General features: G+C 37.4%; 2 protein-coding genes across 4 annotated transcripts in view; both read left to right on the forward strand.

Moving 5' to 3' along the window:
- Positions 1 to 8,962, forward strand: part of LOC126084514 (olfactory receptor 4M1) — a 56,656-nt gene extending 47,694 nt beyond the window's left edge. For 2 of the 3 annotated variants that reach the window (XM_049899128.1, XM_049899127.1), the window contains exon 2: positions 6,402 to 7,373. In XM_049899128.1, the coding sequence (XP_049755085.1) occupies positions 6,432 to 7,373 (942 nt within the window). In that variant the 5' untranslated portion in view covers positions 6,402 to 6,431. Of the gene's footprint in view, positions 1 to 6,401; positions 7,374 to 8,862 lie in introns of those variants that run through there. The other variant, XM_049899129.1, reaches the window with a different exon arrangement.
- Positions 8,963 to 20,461: 11,499 nt separating this feature from the next.
- Positions 20,462 to 21,388, forward strand: LOC126084540 (olfactory receptor 4N4C). Its single transcript, XM_049899152.1, has one exon. It carries the CDS (start codon positions 20,462 to 20,464, stop codon positions 21,386 to 21,388), a length of 927 nt encoding a protein of 308 aa, XP_049755109.1.
- Positions 21,389 to 21,873: the final 485 nt, after the last annotated feature.

The following is a 21,873-nucleotide window of genomic DNA, read 5'->3' on the forward strand; positions in this document are numbered from 1 at the left end:
ATTGTTACATCAGAGCAGGGATTAAAGTATACCAAAATGTAGAAGATGAAGCCCTCTGTTGTGGATGGGGGAAGATTTGGCACCTTCCACTCCCTCCCTATACTCCTTGACTGCACAAAGACTGGCACAATAATTGGTAGGTGGAAGGATGATGCTATAATGTGTACATAAACAACTCCATTTTTGAGACAATGGAGTGAATATAGTGATGGAAATAGCTATGCTAAATAATCAGAGGACAGTTGTAAGAAGCAAAAAGCCTTAGGTAAGGTCTCCAGGAAACACAGATCTGCAGAGCAGGTCTTAATGATGGAGTTGGTGCACAAACTCTTTATTCTTTTATCTGATCTGCACAGCTAGAGCATTTTAAACCCAAAGGCTGAACAGGATTTCAACAAGACACCTTGGACATCTCATACTTTTAGAAAGAGCCATTCTTGTCTCAAACAGAGAAGGCTGTTTTTACTTATGGATCTTCAGAGAGTACTAAGTCCTTTAAAAAAGCCTCCAAAAGTTTGAGTCCTGTCGTTCCTGAAAGGAAGTCAGGAAAACCCCAAGATCTTCAGTATTTCTTGTGATGAGTCTTCAGAATGGACACAGGAAAAGGGTGGGGGAGGTGGGACCTGAGATGTTTCACCTTGAAGGGATGCGAGTAGGTAAGTAGTATATAACTTTGAAAGTAAAGGAAAAAGAAACATAAAAGCAAGGAAACATTTCCTTGAAACTAAAGTGGGTGAAAAAGAGGCATTTTAAAAAGAGGGTTCCAATGGAAAGCGGGGATGGTTGCATAACACGATGAGTATAATTAATGTCACAAATTGTACATGTAAAACATGTTGAAAGGGCAATTTTTTTATATATATGTATATATATACACACATAAAAAAATATATACTTATCACAATAAAAAACATAAATTTAAAAAGGAGATTATAGGAAATGAAATCAGGAACTGTGAAACAGAGTCAGGAAAAACTAAATTTAATTGATACAACAATTAGATTTGGAAGTCTTTGATTATTCTTCTTTCAAAGCCATTTATTCATTCATTTAAAAACACATTTATTCCTCTATTCATTCATTCAGTAAATACCTATTGAAGATCGAGAGTGAGCTAGGAGTGGTTTAGGCACTGGATATACAAAGATACGCAGACATGCTCCATTACCTGAAGGTGCTCAGAGTTTCTGTCGTATTTTGGTCAAATAGAAACTGAGAAATTACAATGCAAAGAGTAAAGTTTTTACTGGAGATGTGAACAGAGAACTGTGGGGACACCAATGACACTTCTGTAAAATTTCAGGGGTTTGGAAAAGGAGGGTTTGTGAGAGTAGCTGGAGGTTTTAGTAACAGTGATTTATCAGCAGCTACACACATGTTTTACACACACATAGGATTGTGGTTTGAGAAAAATGGGAGGAGATGTTGGTGTTTATAAATCAGGTGTTCTTGTCCTCTTCTTCACGTTGCTTCCTGGGAGTGTTTTTAGTCTCACATATCCAAGGAGAATAGTGGGGAGTGTAAACAGACATTAAGGTGCAATATTTTGGAGATCAGGAGACTGTCCTAGGATGATACTATTCTACTCTACCCGTTGACGTTGAGTTGATTCCAACTCATAGTGACCCTATCAGGCAGAGTAGAACTGCCCCATAGAGTTTCCAAGGAGCACCTGGTGGATTTGAACTGCCAACCTTTTGGTTAGCAGTCATAGCTCTTAACCACTATGCCACCAGGGTTTCCGTCTTAGGATGATAGGTTCTGTATTTAATTCTCTACTTTGCAAGGGGAACCTCTATAATAATAATAATTTATTAAGTGTATACTATGTATCATGTATTTTTCTGAACTTTACATGCATTATCTTATTAATCCTTTCAAAACTCCCTATGAGGTAGGTAGTATTATTGTCCCCATTACGCAGAAGGGTGATAGAGGCAGAGAGTTGGGTGTGTTACCCATGGTTACACAGCTAGTGAGTGGTTCAGCTGTGGTTAGAGCCAAGGCATTCTTGCTCCATGTCTAAGTCTATTACAAGAGAAACACTGAAGCAGCAACTGAATGCTTGAAATACTCTCATGCTGAGATCGGCCCTTCTCTGATCCTAATGCTTTGGTCTTGCTAGCCAACTGTGGGGAACAGTGTTACATGAAATCAAGATAATTACTACATCTGGGTATTTTCTGCTACTGGTTTATTTATGAGACTGTGGGTCCCAGGGTCTTCATATAACCATCCATATGGTGAGGGTGTTTTCATATACTATCTCTTCAATATTTCACAGAATAAGATAGATGAGCTTGGTATTTTAAGATTAGGAAAAAATCAAGTTATTTCTCTCATGGGTTGTACATATTCAACGACGTTTATGTTATTGTCTCTCCACATTCTTAGGCACATTGTTCTTAATTTACCTTTTGGAAAGGTTTGCTCTCAATCCACCTTTATTTTCATAGAATCAGAATTTTACAGCTAGCACATTGCTTAAAATTTTAGTAAAAATCTCTCATGTTACTAGGAAGAAACTGCTGTAGAGGAAGGTTGAGTAACCTTCTCAACATCACAAAGGTTTTGGTGGCTGAGCTATGATAAGAATCCAAGTCTCTCAATTTTGTTCAGTGCTTCTTAGGAGTCAAACAAATATCACACACTTTCAGAGAATTCAATTCTTTCTGAAGACTTTGAGAAAATTGAAAAAAAAGTTTTAAAATATATGTGTATGTATCTGTATGAAAAATTTATGCCTCTTAAAGGTAAAATATAAGTATTAAAATAATGACTTTGCTATGTGATTCCTTTCCCTACTGTTTTAAATATATATACATATATATGTGTGTGTGTATATATATATATATATTTATATGTTTTTAATTGTGCCCTAACATACAACCAACTGGGGTAGGAGGGTCCCTGGAAATCAACCTCTTATGTCCTGATATTTAAGAAAATCTAACACCTTCCTACCACACTCACTCACATTCTCCATTTCCCTCACAACCCAGTTGGCATATATCAGTGTTCTGTCTGAGCTTTTCCAGAACCCAGTAAGGCTAAAGCTCCACCACAGCCTTGGCCATGATCCCCTTGATCAGCTGGATTGAAAGGCAAAAAGGTAGCTCCTTTCTCTGGGGAGGGATTTTTGATAAATCACTGCTTGAAGGAATCTATAAACCTTTTAAACATTTTTGTCTTTTAAAACTATATTTTCCATTTTAATTTGAATGAATATCCCATTGATGGCAATGTAGTCCCTAGAGATGGACTGTTTTCATCCTCAGAAGAAATACAAGACTGTTACAGCTTCCTTTTCCTTCATTATCTTCCTTCCATTTTCCCAGCTTCTCAGCCTTAGCTTAATTTCTCTTTTTGATGTTATGCGCGTGCGTTCTGAAAGCATTTCACTCAGTTGTGAATTTCTTTGATGATCAAGAGGGGCTAGGCCGAGTGACTTTACTCCCCGGGATCACTGGCTTCTTTATCTACATCTTTTTTTAAGGGAAGAGAATGGACAATGGTATGGATGATACCTAATCTTTTTTAAAAGCCTCTTGTATGAGTGTAACCCAGTATCTCTTGACTTTTTGAATCTTTTACTATTTCAGGGTCATGTTTGACAGCTTCCCTAGACACCTCAAACTGACAAGATAATGATTTTCCTTGTGGCTGCTCAGAGCTTGCTCAGACACATGAGTGAACATTGTATTAAGGAAGCAATTCTAAACACATTTTTGTTTTTACCAAAGCTTTGGTTCCCCTGAAGACAGTTCACAGTTCACACAGCTGCAGGGAGAACTCTGTACTCCTAGGTATCTCCATAGTCATCCTCTAGACAGTATATCCCTGTAGATCAAGCACAGAGGGGGAATTCATTCAGTGTTTTTAAAGAGAGGCAAGTTTGCATCCAGAAACCTGGTAGGAGTGGTTGGGTGGATGTGGACTGAAGTAAAACCCCTTGACCAACTTCTTGAGCTGCTCCAGGAGTATTAAATGGCCCCTCCTTAATGGTAGCCTTGGAAAGATACCCTTAGTTCTCCAAGGATGGTTTATCTCCCCCAAGAATTCCCTGCAAACATAACTTTTGTTCTAAATTTTCTTGGTACAATTTCCAACCTTCCTTAGACTGTGGCAAAGCTTGTCTAAAGATGTATAGTAGAATGAGTCACATTTTATTATGCACCTAGAATGTGCTGGATAAACATCACTCTAGACACAGAACATTTAAAAAAAAAAAAAAAAAAGACAAGCTAAATTTAAAAAACTGACATATGGAACTCAAATTCCAGCTGACTTGTATGAGAATAACAATATGTAACCTAACACCAAATCCAGCCTGTTACGTCTCTTAAATATTTCTAAACAGACTATTCATTTCTCTAGTTATTGCTATATTTTTAATACAACCGATCATTATCTTATTCCTGCAAACCTGTCCCACTCCAATTTATTTTCCACATAACAACCAGAGTGATATTTCTAAACTACAAATCTTATTAAGCTACTCCTCTGAATTTTATTCTAAAATATTGGAAGCTGTGAAAATCCAGTTTTCTTATTGTGAGCTGAATTACTTTGTGTTTGGCTATCTCTTGGTTCTATGCTTGTGCTGCTATCAATCTCAGTTCCTCTAACGGTTTCTAAAGTTCTTTCCTGCCACAGGGCCTTTGCTTTTGCTGTTCTCTGTTAAAATGACTGTCAGTTCCGTATGTTTTTGGAGTTGGTTCTGACTCATAGTAAACCTATGTCAGAGTAGGTAGAACAAAACATTGGCCAGTCCTACATTATCCTCGCAATACTAAAACAAGTCAAATCCATTGTCATCAAGTTGATTCTGACTCATAGTGACCCTATAGGACAGAGTAGAACTTCCCCATAGAACTTCTTAGGCTGTAAATCTTTACTGAAGCGGACTTCCACATCTTTCTCCTGTGGAGCGGCTGGTGGGTTCAAACCACTGACCTTTAGGTTAGCAGCTGAACTTTTAACCGCTGCACCACTAGGGCTCCTTCTCACAACAGTAGGCATGTTTAAACCCATTGTTGCAGCCACTGTGTCAATCCATCTTGTGGAGATTCTTCCCCTTTCTCATTCACCCTCCACTTTACTGAGCATGATGTCCTTCTCTAGGGATTGGTCCATCCTGATAACATGTCCAAAGTACATGAGACAAAGGCTCTCCATCGTTGCTTCTAAGGAGCTTTCTGGCTGTACTTCCTCCAAGACAAATTTGCTTGTTCTTTTGGCAGACCATGGTGGAGTCAATATTCTTCACCAACATCATAATTCAAATGTGTCAACCTTTCTTCAACCTTCCGTTTTCATTGTCTCCACTAAATGTCAACGAGTTTGGTTTTCTGGTTTGGAAGTGATTAAAAACACCATGGCTTGGGTCAGGCACATGTTAGTTCTCAAAGTGACATCTTTGCTTTTCAAGATTTTAAAGAGGTCTTTTGCACCAGCTTTGCCTAATGAAATACATTGTTTGATTTCTTGACAGCTGCTCCCATGGTCATTGATTGTTGATGCAAGTAAAATGAAATCCTTGACAACTTCGATATTTTCTCTGTTTATCATGATGCTGCCTATTGGTTCAGTTGTGAGGATTTTTATTTTCTTTATGTTGAGGTGTAGTTCATATTGAAGGCTGAGTCTTTGATCTTCATCAGTAAGTGCTTCAAGTCCACTTTCAGCAAGCAAAGTTGTGTCATCTGAGTGGGGTTCAGTTCCCTGATGGAAGCCAGATCAGTATACAAGGTATTAGATGACAGACCAATTTTCCAAGTTGGCAAGACTTCCAAACAAAAATGGTCTAGAGAGAACAGACTGTATCTCAGATTATCAGTCTAAAATTTGGTTAAACTTAGAAGTAACTGCACATATTTCTTACTATGGCAGATGTTTTGGGAAGGATTAGTGCACTGCTGAGTTTCATTAAAAAAAGAGAATTTTATAGCATTAAGAAATTGAGATTTGGGTTTCAAATATGTGACACACTTCATATGGCTTCAGTTTTTCTACTGTATAGGATCATTACACTCTCTTCTGAGTTTATCAAACATAAAGTGGGGCAATCAAATGTACCCTAAAGCAATCTCTTAATGACTGAGAATATTTGATGATTTTGAAAGCATTAATATAACTTTAGTTAAATGCTAGTTCCCTGGGTGGTGCAAGCAGTTTGTGATTGTATAATCTAAATGTTGGTTGTTCTTCAATTTCACCCCACAGGGCCAGGGAAGAAATGCTTGGCAATCTACATCTGTAAATTTTATGGCCAAGAAAACCCTATGGAGCAGTTCTATTTTGTATCATGTGGGGTCTCCATGAGTTAGAATCGACTCAATGGTAACAGGTTGTTATATGCTACTTGGAGTAATTATTGCTTCTTTATCTTTTTTTTATAGCTATTACTATGAAAAAAGGAAAGTGAAGAAATGGAACCTGCAAATTACACCAGGGTGACAGAGTTTGTTCTCACTGGCCTATCCCAGACTCGGGAGGTGCAACTGGTCCTATTTGTTATATTTCTGTCCTTCTATTTGTTCATCCTTCCAGGGAATGTCCTTATCATTTGCACCATCAGACTTGACCCCCATCTGACCTCACCCATGTATTTCCTATTGGCTAATCTGGCCTTCCTTGATATTTGGTACTCTTCCATCACAGCCCCTAAAATGCTAGTGGACTTCTTTGTAGAGAGGAAGATAATTTCCTTTGGAGGATGCATTGCACAGCTCTTCTTTTTGCACTTTGTTGGGGCCTCAGAGATGTTCCTGCTCACGGTGATGGCATTTGACCGCTATGCTGCTATCTGCCGCCCCCTCCACTATGCTACCATCATGAATCGACATCTCTGCTGTATTCTGGTGGCTCTTTCCTGGATGGGTGGCTTTGTCCATTCTATAATACAGGTGGCTCTCATTGTTCGACTTCCTTTCTGCGGGCCCAATGAGTTAGACAGTTACTTCTGTGATGTCACACAGGTTGTTCGAATTGCCTGTGCCAACACTTTCCCAGAAGAACTAGTGATGATCTTCAGCAGTGGTCTGATCTCCGTGGTGTGCTTCATTGCTCTGCTAATGTCCTATGGCTTCCTCCTGTCCATGCTCAAGAAACACTCAGGCTCAGGTGAGAGTACCAACAGGGCCATGTCTACCTGCTATTCCCACATCACCATTGTAGTGTTAATGTTTGGGCCATCCATCTACATTTATGCTCGCCCATTTGATTCTTTTTCCTTAGATAAAGTGGTGTCTGTGTTCCACACGGTGATATTCCCTTTACTTAATCCCATCATCTACACCTTGCGAAACAAGGAAGTAAAGACAGCCATGAGGAAGCTGGTCAACAGATATATTTTATGTAAAGAGAAGTGAAAGATAAATAGTATAGTTTATAACCCTCTTGATTATCATTGTCCCAAAGTAGGAAACATTTGCAGTAGTAATAATGCTGCTTTCACTACCTCCTTTCATCAGAGATCTTAAAATATCACTATATTATTCCTATATTTACTGAAAAAACAAAGACGTTAAAATGCAATTAGGTTTACTTGCACCCACTTTGAAATTTCTGGCAGATCATTATTAAACTTTCAGATGTAACAATATGCCCTAAAACACACATTTTCAGTAATTGTTTAAGTAACTACCCTGGGAGATGCTCTGTGAGAAGAGTGTGTGTTGAGATATAATAAAATAAATAAGACATAGGCGACATGCCAACTATAAATATGAAGTAAATGAGCCAGCATATGAATGTGACTAGCTTCAAGTGATTAAATTAAGTATTGATGTCATGTCTCAATCTTGGCCTAGTGGGATGGTGTTTGGAGAACCTGGAAGAATAGTTTATCTATTTTTCTTTTATTTCTTTCTCTTTTTAGAATTAATCATGGAAAGTGAGGGCTCATTTATATGAGCAATTTCAACCCTTATTTTAGGTGGTAGGTACTCAATAGTATTGGTAACAGAACTCAAGACTTCGCCACATTCTGGAAACAATTTTTATGAGTTCACAGTAGAGTGTAATTTGGTTTATCCCTAAGACTACTTTCTTTTTCCAGAGATAGCCTCCAGCCAGCTAGAGGTTTTTATAGCCAATGTCCCCCTACATCCTCCAGGGTCAAAGCAGGCTTGGGAAGAAGGGGTTCTAGGTTGGCTGGGATTGGTAAATACCCAACTGTGTAATTTTTTTAAAAAATTATTATATCCTTTGCCACATTGTGTGTTTTCTGCTTCTCATGGTAAAATTGAATTAGTAAGCTGCTAGTTTTGTTAGCACTATAATTCAGAGTTCTTTCTCCCATACTATTTTTTTAGTACATATGGAAAAAATCTAGAAGTATTGATTTCCATGATACTCTAGTTGATTGTTTATTTGTAATCAATTTCCTATTCCCTGACACTAAGAACCCAATTACTGACTGTGTTTCAAAATGCGAAAGGTAGATTTGAACATTTGAGTTTATAGGGTATATTTATTTAGTTAAATTAACTTTTCAGTTCAAGCTGGGGGGTATACTCATTAAAAGACTGGAACACTTCGTGTGAATTGAGTGTTAGTATCTTATTTTATTTGATGAGGTCACTTGACTACATTTTGAGAGAAATAGATTCCTGCCAGTGTCAAGAATATATATATACGAATGAATTATAAGAACAACCCCAGGGTTGCTATTTACCTATTAAAAAAACATAGAGATTCTATTTATTAATAGTATGGGAGATAATTTGTTCCAGGCCCAGTGCACCCCAGGTACACAGAATGGATTGATGGTGCATAGAATTTCTTCTTTGATTTGGGAATTTTTTTCCCAATGATGACCTTCTACCATCCTCAATGCTATGGTGACTTTTCTTCTAGGAACCTAAAGGCCTGGATTGGGGTTATGATTCCTGAATTTTGAGTTGACCGGCCATCACCTGGAAATGAATAAAATGGTAGATTTCTCCAATATTCTACAACAGAGCATGAATACAAAAGACATACATGGAAATAATAATAAAGATAACTTACATTTCTAGACATCATGTTACCCCTTGTCATCTCTCTATATATGGATCAGCAAATGTCTGTTCATTTTGTCATTTATCTCTAATCTAGCTAAGATTAACGTTCACGGGGAAGAGACCACTGACTTGATAGGATCTTCAAACACCAGTGCACTGCTACTGTTATTGTTAGGTGCTATTGAGTCAGTTCTAACTCATAGAGACCCTACGTACAACCGAACAAAACACTGATACTGCTACTGCGAAGGGATATTTGTTGAAAAAGATTCAGGTAGAAATAAAAAGAAAAAAGAAACATATCAAAACCAGAACTGTGATGATTAATTGCTTAATTAAAATATCTGAAATTAGGAACTAATATAGAAGAAGAAATAAGGAAAGTTTGGCACTAGTAAACAGTGATCTAGCCTGATTCCTGGAGGATATGATTACAATAAAAGTTTAGATAGAAGTTCTCAACTGGGGCAATTTTACCAGAGGGCATTTGACAATGTCTGTAGACACTTTCGGTGGCCACAGCTTGGGGGTGGGGTGTTTCTGGCATCTAGTAGCATCCTGGTAGAAGCCAAGGATGCTGCCAAACATCATACAGCACACAGGAGAGTCCCCACTGTCCCCTTACCCCCAAGAAAAAAATTGTACACTGAGAAATGTCAATAGTACCAAGATTGAGGAAAGCCTGGCTAAGACATTAAGTGGAGAAAAGGCAGACTAGTGTAGAAGAAAGAGATATTAACCAACAGCTTCATGCATAATCCTTTCTTCCTCATGCGACTCTTTCCTTTTTCCTCTCCTTTACTTCTAAAAGAAACCCTGGTGGCATAGTGGTTAAGAGCTATGGCTGCTAACCCAAAGGTCAGCAGTTGAATCCACCAGCCGCTCCTTGGAAGCCATATAGGCAATTCTACTCTGCCCTATAGGGTCGCTATAAGTTGGAATCTACTTGACAGCAACAGGTTTGATTTTTTTTTTTTAATTCTAAATGTCTTTTAACCTTTTTTGTGTGTGTTTCAGTCTCTCGTTTCTTCTTCCTTCCAAAGCCTCTGTTGAGCTTCTATTTGCAATATTGGCAATCTCTGGATTGATTAATCCAGAGTTAGTAGTTAAGAGTTAAAATCTTTAACTCCAGATTGTGGTTAATACTCTCAGTTACTCACGGACTTGTCTGAGATTTTAGAACCCGAGTTCAACTCACCTCATGGCATCTTTGCTAATCTCAAAATTAACGGAATGAACTTTACCATGACATCAGAGAAAAGCAGCTTTATTATTCAGACAAAAGTAAAATTTTTCTGTTTTTTAATTATTAAAATAACACATGGTTATTAACATTTTAAAATGTATAATTGTATAAGGAAGAGAATAAATGTCACTGGAGGCCTTTCTCCCCAGGGATGTGGGTTTTCTTTTAACAAGTTTTGTAGTGGTTCCATCCACCCAACTCCACTGGAAGCAGGCCAGTTGACCAACAGTGCTTTGCTCCACAAGAAAATGAATTGTTATTAAACAAATGGAGGTGGGAGGAGGAGCAAAATCTACAAAATTCTTCAGACAAGCAAGTGTAACTGTTGGATTTTATATCCCGTAAAACTGGCTTTCAAAATAAAGGTTACAAAGTTTTAAACATGCAACAAAAATCTGGGAACGCTGTTTCCAACGACCTTTTGAAGAAACTATCAGAGAATATACCTCAACCACCATGTGAAAACTGAGAAACTAGGACAAAAGGCTGGGTGCTGAAAATTAAATATATTAAACTATAAACCTAAGACTAAACTAAGATAAAGATTCACATGACAGAGCAGCATGTAATTGTTCTATGCTGTGACGATGCAGACGCTATAGAACTCTACTCCATTTCCATCTGTTGGTACATTAGATAACTTTAGCCACCCTCTCACTGAAAACAAATACACATGTTGGATAAAAGACTAAAAAAACCCTTTGAAATGCTTTGAAGATCTGATCAAAAAAAAAAAAAGTACAGAATATTGAGAGTCTAAAAAAGCAAATAAATTTGGAAATTCAGAGGAATAAACGGCAAACAGAAACCAGCTTTTACTGAGAAGATGTATGTTTCTGTTTCTAAGGCCACAAGAGGTGATGGTGAGGTGAGAGGAGACAAACTCCAAGGCTCATCCAAGGATATATTCCACAACAAGCTGAAGCTTTGTATGTTGCTACTGAAAGAAGTATGAGGTTAGTCAGTTTTTTCCCTTTGCATTTTATATATACGTGTATGTGTATTACATATTATATATATTTACCTAGAGGCCTGTGAGAATTTTTCTTTATCTTAAAGTCCTATATTTTTATTAGGATATATCTCAGGGTTGACCATTCTGGACAGTTTTTTTTCTCAATATTCAATTTCTTTACTTCAGGAAATAAAATATTTATGGTTTTAAATATTGTTTTTTTTCCCCATACTATTATGGTTGCTTTCAAATGATGTAGAATAGCAAAAAGAATCTTGAAAAGGAAGAACAAAGTTAGAGGACTTCCACTACCTCATTTCAAGGCTTATTATAAAGCTACATGAGTTAAGAGATGTAAGAATAAACAAACAGCTCAAAGAAACAGAATAGAGTGTGCAGAAAGTCTCAAATATATAGCAAATTGATTTTTGACAGAGACCAATGTGAATGAGTGGGAAAGCAAAGTCTTTTAAACGAGTGATGTCAGAGCAACTGAATACTCATAAGGAAAATACTGAGTTGGATCTAACCCCTTCTGTCGGATCATAGATAAAAATATAATACCTAGAAATATAAAGCTTCTAGAAGAAAACATAGAGAAATATGTTTTCTATAAACCTTGGGATAAGCAATGATTTTTTAGAACACACAAAAAGAAGTAGCAATCATAACCCGTTGCCACTGAGTTGATTTCGACTCGTAGTGACCCTATAGGACAGAATAGAACTCCCCATAGGGTTTCCAGTGAGCAGCTGGTGGATTCAAACTTCCCACCTCTTGGTTAGCAACCATAGCTCTTAACCACTGCACCATAAATTGGGATTCAAAATTAAAAAGTACTTATTGTTAAAATGCAGCATTATAAACAAGTCACAGACTGAAAGGGAACTTTGAGATCTCTCTTTATCTCTTTGCCTCAGTACCCTTGAGAAAAAAATAAGAAAACTATTTGAATAGACACTTCAGAAAAAAAGACATAGCTCAAGAGTAGGTTCATGAAAAGATGCTCAACATCACTGGTCATCAGGGAAAGGCAAATTAAATCCCTAATGAGTCATAATTTCACAGTCAGAAAAATTGTTGTTACAAAAAGAGTTCCAATACTAAAAGTTGGTGAGCCAGTGGAACAACTTGTCTTTCCATACTTACAGTTGGGAATTTAAAATGGTTCAACCACTTTGGAAAGCTGAATGGTAATTTGTTATAAACTTAAACATACATCTGTCTTATGACCTAGTAACCCTAATTCCAAGTGTTTAGCCGAGAGAAATAAAAACACATGTCCACAAAATGGCTTTAATTAGAATGTTCATAGATAGTTTCTTCATAGACTAAGATTTGAAAGAACCCAATTGTCCACAAAAGGATAACTGATAAAAGCTTCGGATTAGAAACAGACAGACAATTCAGCAATAAAAAGGCACAACTGCAGGGAATGCAACAGCATGCATGAGTCTCAAAAACACAATGATGAGTTAGAAAGCAGATACAAAAGAATACATGTCATATGATTCTATCTTTATTGAAATATAAGGAAAGGCGAAACTAACCTATTATGTCAGGAATTAGAGAATGGTTGGAGCCCTGGTGGCACAGTGGTGAAGAGCTCGGCTACTAACCAAAAGGCTGGCAGTTCAAATCCACCATCCATTCCTTAGAAACCCTATGGGACAGTTCTACTCTGTTCCCTAGGGTCTCTATGGATCGGAATTCACTCAACAGCAATGGGTTTTTGTTTGTTTGTTTGCCCAAGGTGGTGGTGGTGGTGGTGGTGGTAGGGAGCATAGCAAGGGGCACAAAGTAACTTTATGGAGTGATGGGAATATTTTATGTATTGTTTTGGTAGTGGTTAGTCAAATGTATCCATTTATAAAAACTTATCAACACTTAGATCTGTGTATTTTAATGTATATAAATAATACTTTAATAAAACAGGAATTTATATTCATACTTGGTTTGTAAATACATGCAATTTCTTGAAAGACACAATAATTAATAGTATTAGTTTTCTGTTGTGAACTGTGGGGAAAATGGACATGTGGGAAATGAAATGGGAGATCTTTCACTGTCCACAATTTTCTTTTCTTTATGATTTTTGAAACTTGTGAATATATTACCCACCAAGAAATTAAATAAAATTGAAAAACAAAGTATGTTCAAAGTCGAATGCCTAATTTCCAACCCTCACCTGTTCCAGTTGTCCTGAGTTTTATAAATTCTATCACCACTCACACAGAATTGTCATTGAAAATCCGGGTCATTCTTGCATCCTGACCTCTCATATCCAATCCATCAACAAGTCCCACTTCTCTCTCTCCAAAATGTATCTCAGGTCTAAAATCTTCTTTCATCTCCTCTTCTACCCACTAGCCGAAGCCACCGTCATCTCTTGCATGTAGACTTTCAAATGTTCCTTAGACGGTCTTTTTGCTTGCACTTTTGGCCTTCATTCAGTAGCCAGAATAAGCTTTAAAAATGTTGAATTTATAAAAATTTAAATTATTTTGTCTTCTATTTCCATGGCTCAATTATTTTTCTTCTGTTAAAACCAAAAAACCAAACCAAACCCAGTGCTGTCGAGTGGATTCCGACTCATAGCGACCCTATAGGACAGAGTAAAACTGCCCCATAGAGTTCTCGAGGAGTGCCTGGCGGATTGGAATTGCCGACCCTTTGGTTAGCAGCTGTAGCACTTAACCACTACGCCACCAGCGTTTTCTTTTTTTCTGTTAAAAGTATTTAATTGAATAAGAAATAGTTCCTCATTCTTGCTTTAGCAGAACATAAACCAAACAAAAAAAAAATTTTTTTTTTTCATCAAATTGTTTCCGACTCATGGCAACTCCATGTGTGCAGAGTAGAACTACATTCCCAGATTATTAAGGCTGTGATCTTTCAGAAGCAGAGCAGATTTCCAGGTCTTTATTCTGAGTCACCTCCGGGTGGGTTTGAACCCACAACCAGACAATCTTTAGGTTAGTAGTTGAACACTTAACTGTTTGAGCCACCCAGGGAATCCTAACAGAGCACAGGAGACACTTCTTCCTAAAATAAATAACAACAAATGCCAAGATTACAGAAGTTATCCCTTTAGGAAGACATCTCTTCTTGAGGAATTAAGCTGTTGGATAACATATAGTTCTCCTGAAGAAGAATTTTCCCAGAGGAGTTTGGGAGTATCATTTATTTTCTCTTTGACTATGTCTTCTTCACCAGAAATATGTTGAATCTAATATACTACCAAATTGATCACATTACTTCCTTTCTTGATGTATCAATGATTTCTCATCAATTAAATAATTTATTATTCTCTTCTTGAATTGCATTTTACCATTTAAAGTAACTTCCTTTAGCTTCCTACCTTCAAAGACCTAATAAACATGCTTTCCATTTTATTATCTCTGTCACTGATAAAAAAAAAAAAAAAAAATAGAATGGTGATTTTAGAACCCAGCAGTGACACTGTGAACTTTATCTGACACGTATTTGAATATTCACACCTTACAGATCTCTAGTCTCCTTCTTGACTATGTCTTGTTGGCATTCTAATAATTCCCACTGAAAGTGTTCTGCAGTTTGTGGTAGCCTCTAAATTCCCAAAGTACATTCTCCATTGCATCACAAATTGGTCACGTATTTCAAAATTTAAGAGATTCCCCCCTCCCACTCCTTGAGAAATTTAAGAACAAAGGCAGAAACAATCTCTTCCATTGGAAGGAGATGAGTGTCTGCTGTGAGAGTACCACTGAATCCCCAGAGAGGTGAACATTTTTTCATTTTTCATATTTATAAGGAACAAAAAGAAGGAAAAAATGGAAACAAATGTCACACCTCTTCAGGTAGGACATCTGTTGTCTTGGAATGCAGTGGATAGAAAGAAGACAGGATTATAGCAGAAATAGACGAATATGTGAAGTCTGAATTTAACAATACTTCAGCACATTTTGTCAATTGTCAAGAACACAGATCTATTTGCCTGGGTGGTGCAAACAGTGAAATGCTTAGCTACTAAGGTTGGCAGTTAGATCAACCCAGAGGAGCCTTGGAAGAAATGTCTGGCAGTCTGTTTTTCAGGTCACAGCCACTGAAAATCCTATGGAGCACAGTTCTACTCTGACACACATGTGGTGGCCACGAATTGGAATCGACTCAATGGCAACTTTTTTTTTTTTTTTTTGGCTCCTGGTATCTAGAATTACTTTAATGGGAAAATATAAGGCTTTTCTTAAAATACTAATAGTTTTGGGGATGCTAATTCTTGGTCTTAAGTTTTTGTATCATTTATAAAATGAAAGAGGAGAAGGGAAAGGGAATCACACTCAGAGCAAAAGTGCTAGGCTGAGATTGCACAGAAAATCTTCACTGACCTCATGATTTTTCGGAAGGCCTACCCTGGTCTTGTACACTCAGCTGGGATGGGGGCTTCTTTTCTTACAAATAGTCCCAGCATACCAATATAAGGCTTTGACGACTGGCTAAGTGGAATCCCCACAAATCTGTATCCTACAATCTCAGAGATTTACGCAGTTACTATTTCCTCAGGGATTAACTCCAAAGGAAGGGATCGAGGATCTCCTACCACCCTTTTACTTCTTAGAAATGAAAGATCCTCTTAGCAACTAGATTTTTCCTGATTTAGTTTTGGTTTAATCAGACTTGAATACGCTGCTTAATGCTATCATTCTCTTCTTTCTGGATTCTCACATCAACTCTGTGAGATGGTAAAAAATCTCATGCTAAGGAAGATTGACTGACATTTCCAAACTCTACTGGTTAAGAAATTACAGGATAAAGCACTTAAGTCCAGATAGCCTGATATACAAAGGAGAGCTCTTTCTGTGCCATTCATCACTTTGCATAGAAACCATAGCATTTGAAGGGATTTAGAGGCCATTTAGATGCTAATGATTCTGCATATTTGCAGAGTACCTTTTAGAGCTGTCATCAATATTGGTATTGGTTAAATATTTAAGGATGCTCTTTAACCTCATCCACATTTTTCAGAACACTCCAAAACCAAAAGTAATTCTATATGTTAATGGTTTATAAACTAGATACCACATACTAATAAATGGCACATTCTTATTTTTGGAATTTTTGAAATATAAATTTGCTAGTAGGATAGAATAATGAGAAATTTCTTTTTAGCGTAAAGGTGGATTATATTTTTGTTAATATCTGTTGCAAACACAAAATATCTGAGGAAATAGGAAATACTTAAATGATCACGTTTGATGCATTTTAAGGAGGATATTATTAAAGAGAAAAGACTTAATACTGAAAGGTGAGCTACATATTTTAATGCCTAGAGTACCATTAGAGTGAAGAAAGGAACTACTCTGTTCATTCCTTGCTTCAAAAGAAAACAATATTGGGTTTTCACAGAATTAATGGGAAGGCAAACATGGGAGTTAATAAAAAAGAAATGAATAGAGAAGACAAGAAGAGTGAAAAAAAGATCTCAAACTTCTGAAAGAAGAAAGAATGTAAGTGAGTTAGAGAAACTGAGGAAAAACAAAAGGGTTATTTTGAGAGAAAAAAAGAGAACATAAAATCGAGAAAATGAAGCCAACTCTAATGTAGAAGTATAGCTTAAGCAAATAAAATATACAAAGATAGAGTTAGAGGGGTGAAAAAGATAATACAAGAAAAATTAAAGAAGTATGTATGAAGAATTATAAAGAAGGGAAATGGGAAAACTAACTCCTGTAGATGGTGGTTGGAGTCCTGGTGCTGCAGTAGTTAAAACATTGGTTGTGATGGTTGAAAACCACCATGGGAGAAAGCTGTGGCAGTCTGCTTCCATAAGGATTTACATATATCACTTATAAAATGAAAGAGGAGAACGGAAAGGGAATCACAATCAGCGCACAAATGCTAGGCTGAGGATTGCAGGAAAAGTCTTCACTGGTTTTGCAGAAGACCTACCCTGATCTTGTTTCTAAGCTCAGTTGGGATGGGAGCTTCTTTTCTTACAAATGGTCCCAGCATACCAATATAAGGCTTTGATGACTGGGAACACTATGGGGCAGTTCTATTCTGTCCCATAGGGTCTGTATTAGTGGGAATCAACTCTATGGCAGTGACTTTTTTTTTTTTTTAGATGGTATTCCAGTTTCTATACTTGAACTCTCTAGTTGCAGCCTGGACTCTGAGCAGGCACAGTGCGCAGTGCAGCCTTCTGGGGGCTGTGTGTCTGCATTCACCTCCATTACCCTTCTCTGTCCTGCACCTGCACCAGCCTTGCCAGCACCAGATGAATCTTTTTAGCAGCTGAAATGGGAAGATAGGGTGAAGGTAGTGGCCAGCATTCAGATTTCTGTTTCAACTTCCATTGACTGCAGTCCTTCTCTTCATATAGTTAGAACAGAATGCTTGTCACTGCAGAGAATTCTGTGCTTTTTTTTCAGGAACTTACCTAATTTTTCCTAGAGTAATGTCCATTACTTCAGCATATATCTTCTGTCTCTTGATATCTGATGAGCATGATGTGAGGATCACAGGTACTACAAAGGTACAGAGACTGAAATGGGGTAAGAGGACACAGTGAGTCAAAGATCATAGATGACAATGAATTCCATCTGCTAAGGAGTCCATAGATTGAAACATACTAGTGATCAGGTAGATGGAAAAGGACCAGGCAACATTTTGTGCTGTTAGAGTTAAGGTGGTCATGAATCAGAGCCAACTCGACGGCAACTAACAACAACAATAACAAGGAGTCAATAGGAGAACAGAAGTGGTAGATAAATAAAACACAAGGCAGAATGAAAAACCCTACAACTTTTAACACTAGAGATACTTAAAAGTTTCATCTATGTCATGATGTTTATAATTTCTGAGTGTGAAATAGGCAACCGTAAAAAAAGCATGCAAGAGGCACACAACTTAGAGAGAGATTCCTGACTTACTTTTCTGACAGCAGGTTTTATGCACAGAAGGAATAATAAATGTTGAGGTCAATGAATGTCAAAATGCAAAAAGGAAAACAGGAAAGGAAAAGCTAATTTGAATGGCATCATAAATAAACTTCTGCACTTCCATTTTGATTAAGACACAATGTGTGTACTTTGTGTATATGGTGATGACATATATATGCCATGTGATGTGAGTATCTCTTTCATAATTGCCACTTTTACTACGTTAATGAATCAATTTGGCCTAGATATACAAAAAGCAGACATTTTGATGTTTTGAATAGATGTGCCTTAAAATGACATGGTAAACAGTTCCTTTGAGTTCTTATTTTGGACATTATTGTTTCTGTCTTCCTTCTTCTCTCTCGCTTTTCAGTTAAAGTCAATGGACACACTTCTCCTCCCCTCCTTTGCACCCCATAATCCATGATACTGTTTCATAATAGGAGCCCTGGTGGCACACTGGTTAGGAGATAGGTTGCTAACCAAAAGGTCACAATCTGAATCGACCAGCCACCCTTGGGAGCCTTATGGGCAGTTCTACTCTGCCATATAGGGTCACTATGAGTAGGAATCAAGTAGGCAGAAACAGGTTTGTTTTTGGTTTTATAACAAGTGTGCAATGTAACTGACGATGTAAAACATTGTATTTTGCCCTGTTGTTGTTATGTTGTTAGATGCCATCGGGTCAGTTCTGGCTCATAGCGACTCTATGTACGACAGAACGAAACATTGCCCTGTCCTGTACCATCCTCATGATCGTGGTTATGCTTGAGCTCATTGCTGCAGCCACTGTGTCAATTCATTTCATTGGGGGTCTTCCTCTTTTTCACTGACCCTCTACTTTACCAAGCATAATATCCTTCTCCAGGAACTGATCCTTTCTGAAAACATGTCCAAAGTATGTGAGATGAAGTCTTGTCATCTGTGCTTCTAAGAAGCATTCCAGCTGTACTTCTAAGACAGATTTGTTCATTCTTTTGGCAGTCCATGGTATATCCAATATTCTTTGCCAACACCATAATTCAAAGGCACCAATTCTTCTTTGGTCTTCCTTATGCATTGTCCAGCTTTTGCATGCATATGAGGTAATTGAAATCCCATGGCTTAGGTCAGGGACAGCTTAGTCCTTAAAGAGACATCTTTGCTTTTTAGCACTTTAAAGTGGTCTTTTGCAGCAGATTTGCCCAATGCAATGCACTGTTTAATTTCTTGACTACTGCTTCCATGGGCGTTGATTGTGGATCCAAGTAAAATGAAACCTTTGACAACTTCGATCTTTTTTCTGTTTATCATGATGCTTCTTATTTTGCTCTAGCTTAATTAAAAGTATTCAAGGTTTAAAAATTTTTCATCTCAAACATAAAACATTTGGAGCACACATCATCAACATATATATATTTACATATTTTATGTTTAGTTATATCATGATTATTTATAAAGTATAAAATTTTCAAAAATAGAACTTTAAAGAATGGGATATGATAACATATGAATATCAATTGAATATATTGATATGAATATATGAATATCAATTGGTCCCAACTCACTTTAAGCAAAGGGGAATGAATAAACACAGACATACACACACACTATATATATGTGCATAGAAATTCTACTACTGTTTTCGTACCAATAAATCATTATGTGCATTCCCCAGAGTGTGCATTTCCACGTGAAACTACTGTACAGATAAGACTCAGACCTTGATTTGAGATCAGAGTGACAAGTATTCTTTTTATTTAAACCAGCTTGATGGATTGATATACTATAGAGATAAAAGGAGATATTTAGAGTAAGCCTGACTTTTTTTTTTTTTTCTTTTTGGATAAACATTCTTAAAATGCAATTTATATACAGAATATGTATATAAATTGTATTATTGTATAGTTCAGCATTGTATTGTATTATATGTATTGTATAGTTCAATAAGTTTTCACTAATAGACATGCACAACTGTTACAATTAAGATATCACATTCCAATTCAAACCAGAAGATCTCAATAACTGGGGTTAATTTTTTTCAGTGAGGAAAATTTTAATATGCCTCAAGCAAATCAGGAATAAATCCAGGTCAGGGTATACCAGAGTCCCACATGATAGAACAGTTAGATACAAGCACAGGACTGAAGCAGAAGAGTGTGGCTTGGAGACCAGGGTGTTGGCACTAAGGAAATCAAGAAGAATGAGAATAAAACAGATTTCTTAGTCTGTGGGAGAGCAATGGCTTAACATGGATGTGAAATATACTGCTTTTAGCTTGAGAAAAACTATGGGGTAGGTAAAAGAGGTGGAAATAAACTCTCTGCTTCTTGACTTTCTGTAGGCAAAGGAAATGGAGATAAGAAATAGCACAGTGGTGACAGAATTCATCCTTCTTGGTCTTATCCAGTCTGCAGATATGCAGCCCCTGGTCTTTGTGTTGATCTTAATTTTCTACCTCATCATCCTCCCTGGAAATTTCCTCATCATCCTCACCATCAGATCAGACCCTGGTCTCTCAGCCCCACTCTACTTCTTCCTGGCCAACCTGGCCTTCCTGGATGCATCCTACTCCTTCATTGTGGCTCCCAGGATGCTGGCAGACTTCCTCTCTGAGAAGAAGGTGATTTCCTACAGAGGCTGCATCACTCAGCTCTTCTTCTTGCACTTCCTTGGAGGAGGGGAGGGGTTACTCCTTGTAGTGATGGCATTTGACCGCTACATTGCCATATGTCGTCCTTTACACTATTCAACTATCATGAGCCCTAGAGTTTGCTACACATTATTGTTGACTTTGTGGTTTGGGGGCTTTGTCCACTCCATTATCCAGGTAGCGCTCATCCTCCACTTGCCCTTCTGTGGCCCAAATCAGCTGGATAACTTCTTCTGTGACGTCCCACAGGTCATCAAGCTGGCCTGCACAGACACCTTTGTGGTGGAGCTCCTTGTGGTCTCCAACAGTGGCTTGCTCACTCTCCTGTGTTTCCTAGGCCTTTTAGTCTCCTATGCAGTCATCTTCTGCCATGTACATAGGTCTTCTTCTGAAGGAAAGAGCAAGGCTTTGTCCACATGCACAACTCACATAATTATTATATTTCTCATGTTTGGACCTGCCATCTTCATCTACACTCGCCCCTTCAGGGCCTTACCAGCTGACAAGGTGGTTTCTTTCTTTCACACAGTGATCTTTCCTTTGATGAATCCTGTGATTTACACCCTTCGCAACCTGCAGGTGAAATCTTCCATGAGGAGGTTATTGGCTAGACATGTAGTCTGCTAAGTGGATTTTATAATGAGAGCTCAAGAAAGGGAAATTCCAGCTGGAAATCATTCATTCATTTAGCAATCACTAGTTTTTATAGAATGTTCTCCATTTGTCAGGCTTTTTTATTGTAGGCTTCTGACCTGACAAATGGGAAGCATTCAATAAAAACTAGAATTTGCTAAGTAAATGAATGATTTCAATTGGAAGGAATCAACTCGATGGCAGTAAGTTTGGTTTATGGTTTATTGTAGGCACTGGGGAGAGAGTTATGCATACTGAGAAAAAAAATTGTACATTTAAAGAATATAAAGAAAATCATGCTGATTTGAGTATAATGAGTATGTGAGATATTTAAGGATTCAATTTATTGTGACTGTAAAGGTCAATCATGTAAGTTCTTTTAGTCTTGCAGAAGGTGTTTGACTATATTCTAACTGCAATAAGAATCTATTTTAAGATCTAAAGCAAGAGAGTGACTCAGCTATAATTGATTGTTTTCT

Source organism: Elephas maximus, chromosome 10, assembly GCF_024166365.1.
Source record: "Elephas maximus indicus isolate mEleMax1 chromosome 10, mEleMax1 primary haplotype, whole genome shotgun sequence".
Taxonomy (NCBI): Eukaryota; Metazoa; Chordata; class Mammalia; order Proboscidea; family Elephantidae; genus Elephas; species Elephas maximus.

Coding starts and splice junctions, on each gene's coding strand:
- LOC126084540 (XM_049899152.1), top strand. CDS start 20,462: ATGGAGATAAGAAATAGCACAGTGGTGACAGAATTCATCCTTCTTGGT.